At 35.7% G+C, this 13,849-nt stretch overlaps 1 protein-coding gene across 1 annotated transcript in view; it reads left to right on the forward strand.

Moving 5' to 3' along the window:
* Positions 1–10,306, forward strand: part of ADAMTS5 (ADAM metallopeptidase with thrombospondin type 1 motif 5) — a 52,540-nt gene extending 42,234 nt beyond the window's left edge. Inside the window, exon 9 of the mRNA XM_055279384.2 lies at positions 868–10,306. Within this exon, the coding sequence (XP_055135359.2) occupies positions 868–1,441 (574 nt within the window). The 3' untranslated portion in view covers positions 1,442–10,306. The remainder of the gene's footprint in view (positions 1–867) is intronic.
* Positions 10,307–13,849: the final 3,543 nt, after the last annotated feature.

Below are 13,849 nucleotides of genomic sequence, written 5' to 3' on the forward strand. Positions count from 1 at the left end.
TTTTTTGTCCAGATGATGGCTCTTTGAAGACTTACATGTCACTCACCATAAAGCCTTTCTCAATCTATCGTATCTTATGGGCACTAAGAATTCAGAAAAATTTTCTAAGTCATTTAAAAAAATTCCCCTTTTATGATGCTATTAGTAATATCATTACCCAATTTCACAATTGCATGCTTCATTTAGTGGCCTGTCCCACAAAATCCAGAATTTTAGTAGAAAGGAATGCAGAGACTCTACTCACCTCTAGTCCAAAAACTAATTAATTCTGTGTTCCCAAGTTAGTCTGCACATTGGAACAATGTGAGAAGTTTCAAAAGTGCTCTTGACTGTGCCCGACCCTGGAAGATGGGGATTTAATTGGTCTGAGGTGTGGGTAGGCTCTGAAAGATTTAAAAGATCCCCACGTGATTCTAACGTGGAAGCAATCTGAGAAACATTAAAGAATTATGTGAGATTAAGTGAAGGCATATTTTTGTCAGTTTGTGTTTAAATATATCCCATTTTGTGCCAGAAATAATGTAAAGTAGATTTGTAAAGATGATAGGATCTGTTAAGGATGAAAATGGTTGTATAAATCTTGAAAGTTAGCATAAATGTTTTAAATGAAGGCAGGTTGCTAGCATCATCCTAATTTTGAACACCTCAATTAAAGTGTATACAATACTGTCGTCTAATTGCAATTCTGTAATAAAAAATAATTTTTAAACCCAATTTTAAACTAATCTCTTAAATACATTAAAACTTTGTGTTAAGAGAAGACTTTTTAGAGAACTTCTGTTTATTTATTTGTTAAGTGTTTACTTATTTTTTCTCCTTTTTTTTAAACCACCTCTCCCCACTTCCTGTGAACATTCCTACTTCCAGTAAGGGTTACACTGACGTGGTGAGGATTCCTGAAGGGGCAACCCACATAAAAGTTCGACAGTTCAAAGCCAAAGACCAGACTAGATTCACTGCCTATTTAGCCCTGAAAAAGAAAAACGGTGAGTACCTTATCAATGGAAAGTACATGATCTCCACTTCAGAGACTATCATTGACATCAATGGAACAGTCATGAACTACAGCGGTTGGAGCCACAGGGATGACTTCCTGCATGGCATGGGCTACTCTGCCACGAAGGAAATTCTAATAGTGCAGATTCTTGCAACAGACCCCACTAAACCATTAGATGTCCGTTATAGCTTTTTTGTTCCCAAGAAGTCCACTCCAAAAGTAAACTCTGTCACTAGTCATGGCAGCAATAAAGTGGGATCACACACTTCGCAGCCACAGCCGCAGTGGGTCACGGGCCCATGGCTCGCCTGCTCTAGGACCTGTGACACAGGTTGGCACACCAGGACGGTGCAGTGCCAGGATGGAAACCGGAAGTTAGCGAAAGGATGTCCTCTCTCCCAAAGGCCTTCTGCATTTAAGCAATGCTTGTTGAAGAAATGTTAGCCTGTGGTTATGATCTTATGCACAAAGATAACTGGAGGATTCAGCACCAATGCAGTCATGGTGAACAGGAAGTCTACCTAACGCACAGAAAGTCATGCTTCAGTGACATTGTCAACAGGAGTCCAATTATGGGCAGAATCTGCTCTCTGTGACCAAAAGAGGATGTGCACTGCTTCACGTGACAGTGGTGACCTTGCAATATAGAAAAACTTGGGAGTTACTGAACACCCCCTGGGCTTACAAGAAACACTGATGAATGTCAAATCAGGGGACATTTGAAGATGGCAGAACTCTCTCCCCCTTGTCACCTACCTCTTACAGAATGTCTTTAATGGCATCATAATCATTTTCACCCATAATACACAGTAGCTTCTTTTTACTGTTTGTAAATACATTCTCCCTTGGTATGTCACTTTATATCCCCTGGTTCTATTAAAATATCCATATATATTTCTATAAAAAAAGTGTTTGACCAAAGTAGGTCTGCAGCTATTTCAACTTCCTTCCGTTTCCAGAAAGAGCTGTGGATGTTTTACTGGAAATTAAGAACTTGCTGCTGTTTTAATAAGATTTAGTATATTTTCTGACTACAGGAGATAAAATTTCAGTCAAAAAACCATTTTGACAGCAAGTATCTTCTGAGAAATTTTGAAAAGTAAATAGATCTCAGTGTATCTAGTCACTTAAATACATGCACGGGTTCATTTACTTAAACCTTTGACCGCCTGTATTTTTTTCAGGTAGCTAGCCAAATTAATGCATAATTTCAGATGTAGAAGTAGGGTTTGCGTCTGTGTGTGATCAGTACTTAAGAGTCTAAAAACTAGTTTCCTTGTGTTGGAAATTTAAAAGGAAAAAAATCGTATTTCACTGTGTTCTCAATTTGTATTTTCACAATTACTTTCTCTCTCCAGAGCTTTCATCTGGTATCTCACAATGTATGATATACATACAAAACACACAGCAAGTTTTCTATCATGTCCAACACCTTCAACACTGGTACACCTCTTACCAGCAAGCCTTTAAAATGCATTTGTGTTTGCTTATTTGTTTTGTTCAAGGGTTCAGTAAGACCTGCAATGTTTTGTATTTCTTGACTTAGTTTATTAGAAACATTAAAGATCACTTGGTAGTTAGCCACATTGAGAAGTGGTTATCATTGTTAATGTGGTTAATGCCAAAAAGTGGTTAATATTAATAAGACTGTTTCCACACCATAGGCAATAATTTCTTAATTTAAAAAATCTAAGTAAATTCCTATTGTACTAAATATTTTTCCCAACTGGAAAGCACTTGGTTGTACCCGTAAGTGTCTGAGTGATGAAATGTGATGATTCTCAGAAAGTTGTTGTTTTTGTTTCCATAGCCTGTTTAGGTAGGTTGTGAGTTTGAATAGTTAGACATGGAAATTATTTTATAAGCACACACCTAAAGATATCTTTTTAGATGATAAAATGTACACCCCCCCATCACCAACCTCACAACTTAGAAAATCTAAGTTGTTTCATTTCATTGGGATTTCTTTTGTTGTGAAACACTGCAAAGCCAATTTTTCTTTATAAAAATTCATAGTAATCATGCCAAATGTGTCTATTGTTAAAGATTTGCATGTGAAGATCTTAGGGAGCCATTGTTTGAGTTCTACAAGCTCATGAGAGTTTATTTTTATTATAAGATATTTTTAACATAAAAGAATTATGTAACTGATCACTATGTCACATCATTTCAGTGGGCCAGGAAAATAGATGTCTCGCTGTTTTCAGTATTTTCTTAAGAAATTGCTTTTAAAACAAATAATTGTTTTACAAAACCAATAATCATCCTTTGAATTTTCATAGACTGACTTTGCTTTCAATGTAGAATTTTTTTTTCTTAATAAGTTATCAGTTTGAGAAATGAGGCCTGTACAAGGCTGATAACCTATATTTGATGCAGATCACCCAATGCCAAGGGCAGAAAGCAATCCTAGTCAAATAGGTGGGAAAAAAAGATAATAATCCCAGTGTCATTTGTCTGTGCAAAGAGAATTAGGAGAGAGGCTAATGTTACTTTTTTCCATTTTGGAAATAATTTTAATCAAGTAACTCAAATGTGACAAAATTTATTTTTATTTTTTGTGGTTATATTCCCAACAACATTAAAAAATACTTGAGGCATAAATGTAGTTGTCTCCTACTCTGCTTCTCTTACTATACTCATACATTTTTAATGTGGTTTATCAATGATTCATGTTTCCCTCAAATAGTGATCGTTTACACTTGTCATGGAAACAATCCCAGAGAGCTCAGAGCAAATAAACCACTATTCCATGCTTTTAAGTAGTTTTCTCCACCTTTTTCTTATGAGTCTCACTAGATTGACTGAGGAATGTATGTCTAAATTCCTAGAGAAGATGATATGGACTGGAAGCTGGAATTCAGAGAAATGGAGTGTTCAATAGATACCAAGAATTATGAACAAAGGGAAAATTCTATACAACTCAATCTAAGTCAGTCCACTTTGACTTCATACTGTCCTTCCCCTTTCCATTGTTGCATCTTGAATTTTTTAAAATGTCTAGAATTCAGGATGCTAGGGGCTCCTTCTTTAAAAAAAAAAAAAGAATTCATCTGAAAACGCTCAGGTTTGTAAGAATCTAATCTCACTTACATAACTAAGCACTCCATAATAAGTTTTATTAAGTACAAAGGGAGCCAGAAAAAAATGACATTTATTTCTTCTAGATCAGAAAAATTTAAATTAAGCCCTGCCTTGCTGTTTAGAAATATAAGGGCATTGTTATAATTTATTCAATAAATTTATCTTCCTTTGCCTTCCTGTGGAAACAGTTTTATCCCACTAAACTAGGAATTAGGGGATAAATCACAAACAAAAAAAAAGTTGCAGCACTGAAAAAAAGTAATTTATTATTTTTGCAACTGGTATGTGAATTTGTGTGATAAAATTATTTATTCTTATTTAACAAAAATATGTTCAAATTTTTCTATATTTAAAATGTTTTGCTGTTGTCCTACTTTTTAATTTATGCTTCATGTTTATGTATAAAGTACACTTTTACACTTTGTGAGTTTACATAATATACAGCACTGGTTGCTTTTGTATTTTTTTACAGAAAGCTTTCTGTGTGAAGCAGGTGTGTATGTATATATTCCTCATGTATTCTTATTCTGATACTATCATTTTTCTTTCCAAGGAAATTTTAATCTGTCACGACTAATAGTGTTCATTACTTGTACCTATGATAATAGGTCTTTTACATCACATTAACACTAATTTTTCCAAGTCACAAATAAGAAAAACACTTTTTCAATGAAACAAGGTGCAAGTTTTAAATTTGGGTACACAAATAGCCTAGAAGCTTCCTACAGACGCTAAGACACAGCCAATAATCAGAACCTTTCACTTCATCGAGAAACTTGGACAAGTCGATATTGATGTATTAGATACTGAGGGATACAAATGATAATAAAACCAAATGTTGTCTTTTTCTCCTTTAGAAACACCTCCTAAAATTAATATCATTTAGTCTCTAGTGTCTGTAGGATTCTACAGATGAGCACAAATAGATTGGGTTTGTATAACAAATGCTAATAGTCATAACTGTTTCTACAAATATGGGGTGTCCATTAAGAGAATGTGATGTTTTCCTACTACTGTTGAATCCCCTGGGGTGATTATAGGACTTGAAATAGGCAGAGTCACCTCTGATGACATCAGCTTGCCTCCGTGATTTCACAGTCTGATCCTGGCAATAAGACAAAGCACCCTTGGACACATAGCCAATCTCTGGTTGTGATATTTCCCCATTGATTCCTTCCTTGTTAACAAGGTCATTGTAATGGTTCAGGTGAGGACAGCAGCCAGATTCAAAGTCTAGAACTTGTGCTGTTAGTTAGAGTTCACACTGTAAAATAACATTGAGTTTAATAATAATCAAATTTTTCTAGTAGTCTGTGGCAGAGTATATAATCTCATTGGCATGATTGGTGAATATTATTAATCTCTTTATAATGAAATGATGCTCTACAAATACCTTATATTTGCTAACATTTCAAAACTATTAAAGAAATGAAATAGCCATGTGTACAGAAATGGTCATCAAAAGCTTTAATAGAACCAAATTCAAGACAATGTATCATTTAGACACACAGGAAAGGAACTTGTGTGTTTTCCCTATTATTTTTCTCATTTCTCAACAATCTATAGTTTTAGATTATCAAACAGATAAATCAACTTAACTGGCCAGTACATTGAAAAAAATCTTGCTAAGAATCCTTTGTTAGCATAATCTATCGAGATAATTTCTCAAATTATATTATCATGATGCATATAAACTCTATAATGTATAATTGTGTTTCATTTATTTAATGTATGAGAACATATTGAAATACAAAACCATGCATTAGCCAAAAAATTGGGATACAGGCGGTGTTCAGATCAGCAAAACATTCAATCTGGTAAATGCCTGCCTGGGGCCATGGTATCATTCTCAATGCAGGTTTTATGGGAAAACTAAAAGAATATGTTGTTAGATGATGTTGGTTTTGAAAAAAAATAAGACATTAACATACACATTAGTTAGCCCAGTTAATTGCATTCTACTAATATAGTTGCACTTTAGCAATAATTTTGCTGTCTCTGGTCTTTATTTTGTGGCTTCAACTAACTGGACCATGTGGACTGTAAAGGTCAAATGGAAAAAAACGAGCAGTGGCCCCTCATCCTATAAGGTACTGCTACATCAGAGTGACCTAAAAGTCTAACACTGTGAGGAAAACTGTGATTTGTAGGAAAAAAACAAAGAAACAAAAAACAGGGCAGTCTTTTTAATTTTTTTTCCACTTTCCTTTGGCACATCCAATGAACAATTCTAATTTTTATTGAGGTGCTAACATCTTTCGTGACCAACTGTCAAATGTGGTATTTCTGAGTTACTATTTTTCTGCATGATTTTACAGTTTGCAAGAAAGACCTCTAAGCTTTGTGTCACGGTAGGGCACAACTTGATACTCAAAATTTGAAAAATAAGCACATTCAATGATTGTTTTGACCAACAGTGGTCAGTGACATAAACTGCATGTGCATCTGAGGACATTTAAGGGGTCATTAAAACTTGAGGAGCATCAGGCCAGAGTAGCAGACTTTTAGATGAGTCATATTTCAGCATTCACTAAGTCCTCAGCATTCCATTCAAACTGTCGTGTATATTTGGCCTGATTTTTTTTTCAAGCTTTGCAATAGTTTATATTATTAGTAAACACTCGGTGACTATATCTCAGCCTTTTCTTTAACAACTCACAATATATTAGAAACACGTCTACCTATACTGAGAGTATATTTACAATGGAAGACCATACTGTATGTGACTTTGCAAAGCTAGACTTTTGATTAAGAAATATATAATCTCTGGATGGTATTTTTGCATTATACACTCAGGTACAAAGTAAACATTGATGTTTCATCTTGCTAAAATTAGGAGTTGAAAAACACTACTTACGTATTTGTATGACCTATTAGTCAGAGGAAATCATACATATGTTTTGTAAATAGACTTTGCAGATAACTAAATAGACTGAAGAAATATGTTGCATTTGATAGAAGCAATGGCATAAATATTTGGTTTCTATATTAGAGTCTGTGAGTAAAGTCAAGTAATAAACCTAAGTAGGTATAACTGAGATTTTTAAACCTTGAAACTTGCTTTGATGGTAGAGAAAATCATTGAAGATTTACATACTGTATATAAGATGTAAAATGTAAGCTGCTTATTACCCTCAATTTTCCAGAAGCAATGGTATATAATGCAGTTGAAAAACCAAAAATCTTGGAAAACTAAGACGGGTCTTGTTTAAAATGTCTCTCAGCTTTGGCAACCTTCAAATCTTAATCAACTATTTAAAGCATTACTGTGTCTTGTAGCCTGCATTCCACAACAGCTCTGTTATTCAGGTAAAAGACTTGAACTGAGCCGTTTGGGGCCTATACTGTAATATTTTCATTGAGGAACAATATCCTATTTTGTAAAGCACTTCCCTATGTGTGACTTTAAACTGTAAAATTAAACACTGCTTTTGTGGGTTCAGTGGGCATAATAAATATAAATTGTAAACTAGGTTAAAGTATGTACTGCATATAATATGTTTTAGAGTTGGAAACTATTGTTCATTTATTTTTCATTTTCTCATAACAGTGGTAGCACCAAGCTGGGTCTCAGGGAAGTCCTAGGCTCTTTATAATTTCTATCATTGCTCACCCTCTTTGGCATAGACAATTAATACTTTATCTTAGTTAAAGTTCTATGAAACTATTGCTTCAAGTTCTTTTTACCAGACTATCAACCCCTGAAGATTGCATACTATTAAAGTTCTGGTGTTAAATTAGAAACAGCAAGCAACATAATCTACCGCTTCATTTTTATTTTTTGTGTCTAAACTTAGTCCAGATATAAAGTTAAAGAGTTGAGATAATAATGCAAGTATAGAAATTTAAAAAAACCTGAAATTGACTAGCAAAAGTCTATTTTATAACATTTATAACATTAAGCTTCCTAGGAGCATTAATTCTTTTTAAACCTGGAATCATTACTTTTTAGCGTACATTTCAAACACTGAATTTCCCTCTCATATCAAATAATATTGTAGAATGGCAGTACTTTAAATTTTCTTCTTAGGAGGATGTATGCTTTTAAAGAAATTATTTAAAACATCTATATTTTTTAAAAGATGGTATAATATATACATACACACTAGCTATCAAAATATAGCTAAGATTTGTTCAACATCTCATTGAGTTAGGCCCTGTGGTAATCACCCCACAAACTTTCTACCACAAATTTCTCTCCATGCCTTTTGGCTCTTGTGATACAAGTATTAAGATTCCATGTTACAGATAACAGTCACAATATAATAGCCATTAATTATTAGCTATTCGGTTGGTGCAAAAGTGAATCTGAGCGAGAGATTGCAGGGTGGTTGAAGGATTGACTGTGAGAGATTAGAGAAATGGACGGAAGTGTTTATGCCTAATGTGTAGGCCCCCTGAGTAAAAGCAAAAACGTTCCTAAAATTCCATTGAAAATGGTAAGGAAACTATGAAGAATTAGGCAAGCAGTAAGGATACAGTCAGGAGCTGAAGGTGGCATGGAAGATTGTTGTTTAAGGAAAGAGGAGAGATAATTTGATTTAGAAAACTAAGAAATTGCTGGTAAGAGTGTTTCAAAAAAGAGTTTGGTATTTTACCTTACAAACTCCTTCACAGCTGGAAATGAGTTGGGTCAGACAAGGTCAAAGGCATAAAAGTGGTAATGGGGATAGCTTTTGGATTAGGAGTAGAATGAACAAAGGGGATGCTTAGAAATGGAACTCTAGATGTTTGTGAAGTCCAAATCATCTCTCTTTCTCAGATTCTGTTGGGTCTTTTCTGATATATTATTGATATATCATTGATTGATATATATTGATTATCTGATATATTATCTGTTCAATTAAATTCATGTTTTCCCACAAAATAAATGATTATATGTCATTATGTAGACACAGGTGAGGGAGTGTAGTAAAATAGCCCTGCTTTTTCTAGTTCCCTTCCATGTCTATCGCATAAGGAGACACGATGCCAGAATGATTAACCATCTGGGGCAGTACCTAGCCCAAGACCTCACTCCAACGTACATTCATAAGATTTTCTGTAATATAAATTCTCCTTCTACTTCCAGCTACCTACATTGCTTTGTCTCCCTACTAAGCCTCCATTGGGATTTGCTTTGAATTGGAATTACAGACTTCTTGTTGTTATTTACTATAAGAAGCATCTAAATCTTGGAAAGCATGGAAAAATATTTTTTAATCACTTATAAGTAGACTGCTTCCAAAAGTAGTGGCTCAGCTAGTTTTAGATTTCAAAAAGAGTATTTTATCTACAAAAATTTGAGAAGCATTAACTTCTTCATCTTCCAAATATGTCTGGTACCTACTAGACATTGTAAAGAGTCCACCTAGATTGTTTCTTTACTGTCAAGCTCCTTTACCACCCCTCTGCCTGTTCAAAGATGTTGCTTTGAACACTCAAAGGAAGTGCCTGACTATGACCAGCTATAGGAGTGTCAGACAGAATATTAGTATATAAGAACAAGCAATAGATGTCTCTTTTTTTAAGATTATGTTAAGACCAGCCAGTTCATAGCTCCTACACTGCTACCACTTGAGTAGAATCCTTCAATCTTTTCTATCCTGAACAACAGCAAATGCCTCTTTATGGGACTTCTTGCTGCCTTCAGCAGCTAGACTAATAATGAAAAACCTTAAGTGAGATCATTGAAATCCTCTGCCAAATATTCTCCAACACCTTACTAACTCACTGAAAGTAAGAAACAATCTTCTTTCCACAGGCTTCAAGGCCCCACAGGATCTGATACCACCGACCTGTCTGATTTTCCCTCTTTTTCTCACCCCTTGGTTCACTCCCTAGCTACTTTGCCTCTCTGCTACTCTTTACGTCATCAAGTTTAAGCCTTTTCCAGAATCTTTTGCCTAAAACACTCTTCTCCAGATATATACTGGCTCCCTGTCTTCCTTCAAGTCTCTACTTAAATGTTATCCCTCAGAGAGTCCATCCCTGAGCCCCCTAAATTAAATAGACACATTTCTCCTTCATTTTTGTTCATGTCACTTATAAGTTCCTGAAATTTCACCATACCCTCATTTGTGTAAGTCTGTTATCCCTATCATATAACCAGATGTAGAAATGTACATACTTTGAGAGCATACTATTTTGTATCATTGCTGTATTACCAGTTCCTAAGAAGGTACCTGGCATATATTAAGAGTTCAATAAGTACTTGTTGAATAAATGACTGAATCAATAAATTGATGGCAACCCAGTCAAATAATAATTATTAAAGCGACCAGGAAATGGTTGATGATGTCTCTGCAAAATGGGCAAAATGTGGGTATATAAATATTTTTAACAAGTAATGCTGTTAAAAAAAACATTTTAGAAAAAAATCAAGCCAAGTTTAGGCCCAAGAAGTAGAGGAGCCATGGTAGATGGGTGGTAGCAAGAACCTGGCTACTTGATTCAAAGACAGATCTTCAGTTCCTGGTATGACACCAACTTGGAAGACAGAATTCTAAACATGTGCCCCCATAGTTCCTGTCCCTTGGTCATTCAATCAAACACAAATTGAGGTACTGCCATGAAAATATTGTGGATATGGAATTAATGTTAATAACCAACAAATCTTAAAATAGGAAGATTAGTCTGGATTAATTTGAGAGCCCAGTTTAATCACATGAACTCTTAAAAGCAGAAGAGAAAGGCAGAAGGGAAAGTTAGAGGAATTCCAAGCATGAGAAAGAGTCCCTGCTCCATTGCTGGCTAGGAAGATGAAGAAAGGGATCAACAGGCTAAAGGATTCAGGCAGTATCTAGAAAGCTGAGAATGACACCTGGCCAATGGGACAGCCAGCAGGGAAATGAGAACCTCAGTTCTACAATTTCAAAACAAATGAATTCTAGCTAAAACATGAAGGAATTTGTTGGAATCAGATTCATCCTCAGATCTTCTAGAAAGGAATGCAGCCCTGCTGATACCTTGGTTCCAGCCTTGTAATCCCAGAGCAGAGGCCCAGCTGAGCTCTGCTGAGCTTAGATATCTACGAACTGTGATATTATAAATAGGTTTGGTAAAGATGCTGAATGATTGGCATTTGTTATGGTATTAATAGAAAATGAATGTACACATGAAAACAAGGAATAATCTCAATCTAGAGTGGATTATTAGAAAGGCTATCATGTTAGGCCCATAAGCAGAATGAACAAGATTACAATCCAGTTATTGGGGTTGATGCGGGATTTTTTTCTGCTCCTTAGCTCAGCTAGGTATGGATTCTTGTCTCATGACCAGGAATAATTAGGCACACAGATACCAGAGAGTGAGTAGAGTAGAATGTATTAAATGAAAGGAAAGCTCTCAGCAAAGAGAAAGCATGGGGGGTGGGGTGCTTCCCCTACCTAAAAGCAGGTAAGTCCCCCAATATGGCTGAGCCTGGAGCTTTTATGGACTCAGAATGGGGAGTGCATGCTGATTGGTTTGTGAGTATGCAAAAAAGTTTGAAGCGAAAACACCACTCAAAGGTGGGCACCACAGTGTAGAAAAACAATTAGGAAAGGGTAGGTATATGTAAAATGGGCTAAGGGTGGTGATCAGTCAGAGGAAAGCATGCCAAGCAGGAAGACAAGTTCTTAATCTGGTGTGAAGATTTAAATTGTAGCTTGGCTTTCAGGCTTTAAACTGTCTTTGGATAGGACCTGCCCCATCAACCTAGGCATTTGGTAGCCTCCTGTCACTATCAGGCTTACAGGACAAGGTGGAAACAAGAAAAATTCAAACTCAGAGTTACCAGATCAGACACAAAATCTTGGAACAAGACCATCAGCTAATCTAATTTTGCTATCAAGTCACTTGAGCTGTTAACAAGGGCTGCATATATACACACTGACTCCAGGACAGGATTAGTTAAAAATGTGATGTAGAGTAGCAATCTGTAGTCACAGTGATAAAAACCAGCAAACACAAGGCAGAAAACAGGGGCAAGAAAAATGGAAATTGATGGATATGGAGATTTATTGCCTGGAAAAATGTTTTCCAAAATGCAGCTACAAATTCTTTGTTGGAAATCAATAAATGCGTAATGGTTTTAATCAAATGAGTCAAAAATTTGACAAATGTGTTTTGGTTATATATTGCTGTTAATACAATTTCCCAAAATGGAGTGGTTTAAAGCAACACTTTATTGAATATTATGATTTTGTGAGTCAGGGCCCTCAGCTGGGTGATACTTCTGCTCCACACACTAACTGGACGTGACTGGAAGGTCCAAGACAGGTTTAATCACATGCCTCATGTCTTGGATGGGACAGCTAGATAATCAGTCTCAGCTGGGTTCCCCTCCCTCTCCAGGTATTCTCAAGGCCTTCCGGTGTGGCCTCTTCAACAGGGTATTCACTCTTCTTACAAAGTGGCTCAGGGTTCTAAGAATCTCTAAGATGTTTTATGCTCAAGCCTTGGAAGTGCCAGAGTATTCCTTTATAACACAACTAATTAAAAATTTCACAATGCGTGAATCAACAACACTCAAAGATACTTCCTTGATTCTTCTAGAAATGGAAAAATTATAAAATATGCTGCTTTATACTCTGGTTACCAACCTTTTAAAGTAAATTTTTCATTGTTAACATGTCTTTCCTACGCACACAAAAAAAATGAGGCTTTTCTTTCAGAAACAACAATATTTAGAATTACAAAGGCATAATAGTTATCAATGAGGAGGAGATTACTACCCTTTGTATCCATTCAAGTATAAAATACTACACTTACTCTTAGCCAAAAGGCTGAGAAGCGATCAAGTATAAAATAAGCAAACTGCAGACAAGAAGTCACAGTCTTGTAATTAACTTAATGCTCTGACTGGGGAAGCTTCCCGTTGAGGGTGGGGAGGATGAATTGATTCTTTTGCTTGTTTGTTTGTTTGTCTCCCAATCTAAATGCCTTACCCTGAAAAAAAAAAATTCAACATTTCTGAAAGGTGTTGTTACTCTGTGAACCAGAGGTATTCAGACATAAGGTAGGCAGGAAGTAAGGGGACCATTCTGTGGATCAGGATGTAAGCAGGCCCCAAATATATTTTCCGGTCGGAAAGAAAGTTTTTATCTGTTCTACATGTAAAGTTGGACAAGGCATCTTCATTTTACAAAATTGATTAAGCCAGATGTGTACAAGAGTATAATGAATTGTTCAGGCATCTGCTGGGTCATTTCATGAGCAACTGAAACCCCTCTAATGAGGAAAATGAAGACGGGAAATGTGATATTTAGAAAATGTAGCTAGCCTTAGTTTGGATCTATTTAATGAAGCTACAATTAAGTTCCAGCTCCATTCAAGTGATACAGCTCACTCCTAAGTCCTGCGTGTTCCTCTGCCATTGCTCCTACGGGGCTGATCAGAGATTATGGATGAATTATATAAATCCTTCAACACAGACTTTAAAAGGCACCTACTGCTAAAAATGGGTCAGGAAACTACAGAAAGGACAGCTTGTATGTTGCACCCTCCTCATACTGAAAGAATGAAACTATTTTAATATTGATTGTTTCTGGAGCCCATTATCATTATTTTTCCAATCCATTAGAATCAGACTCCTAAGCCATTTCCAAAATTTTTGCATTGACTGGTCCCCATTATGTGAGCTCAGTGACAGAATTAGACATAAAATCCAGAATTGTCGTTGTAGATTTTTTTTTTTTTTTTACTTTGGGGTCATAGTAGGAAACAGAAATCTCTCTAAAATAGGCCCCAGCTGGCTGTCACATTTTCTTGAAAATAAGTGTTCTCTCGAAGTCCTTTAACTTTGAT

Source organism: Symphalangus syndactylus, chromosome 5, assembly GCF_028878055.3.
Source record: "Symphalangus syndactylus isolate Jambi chromosome 5, NHGRI_mSymSyn1-v2.1_pri, whole genome shotgun sequence".
Lineage (NCBI taxonomy): Eukaryota > Metazoa > Chordata > Mammalia > Primates > Hylobatidae > Symphalangus > Symphalangus syndactylus.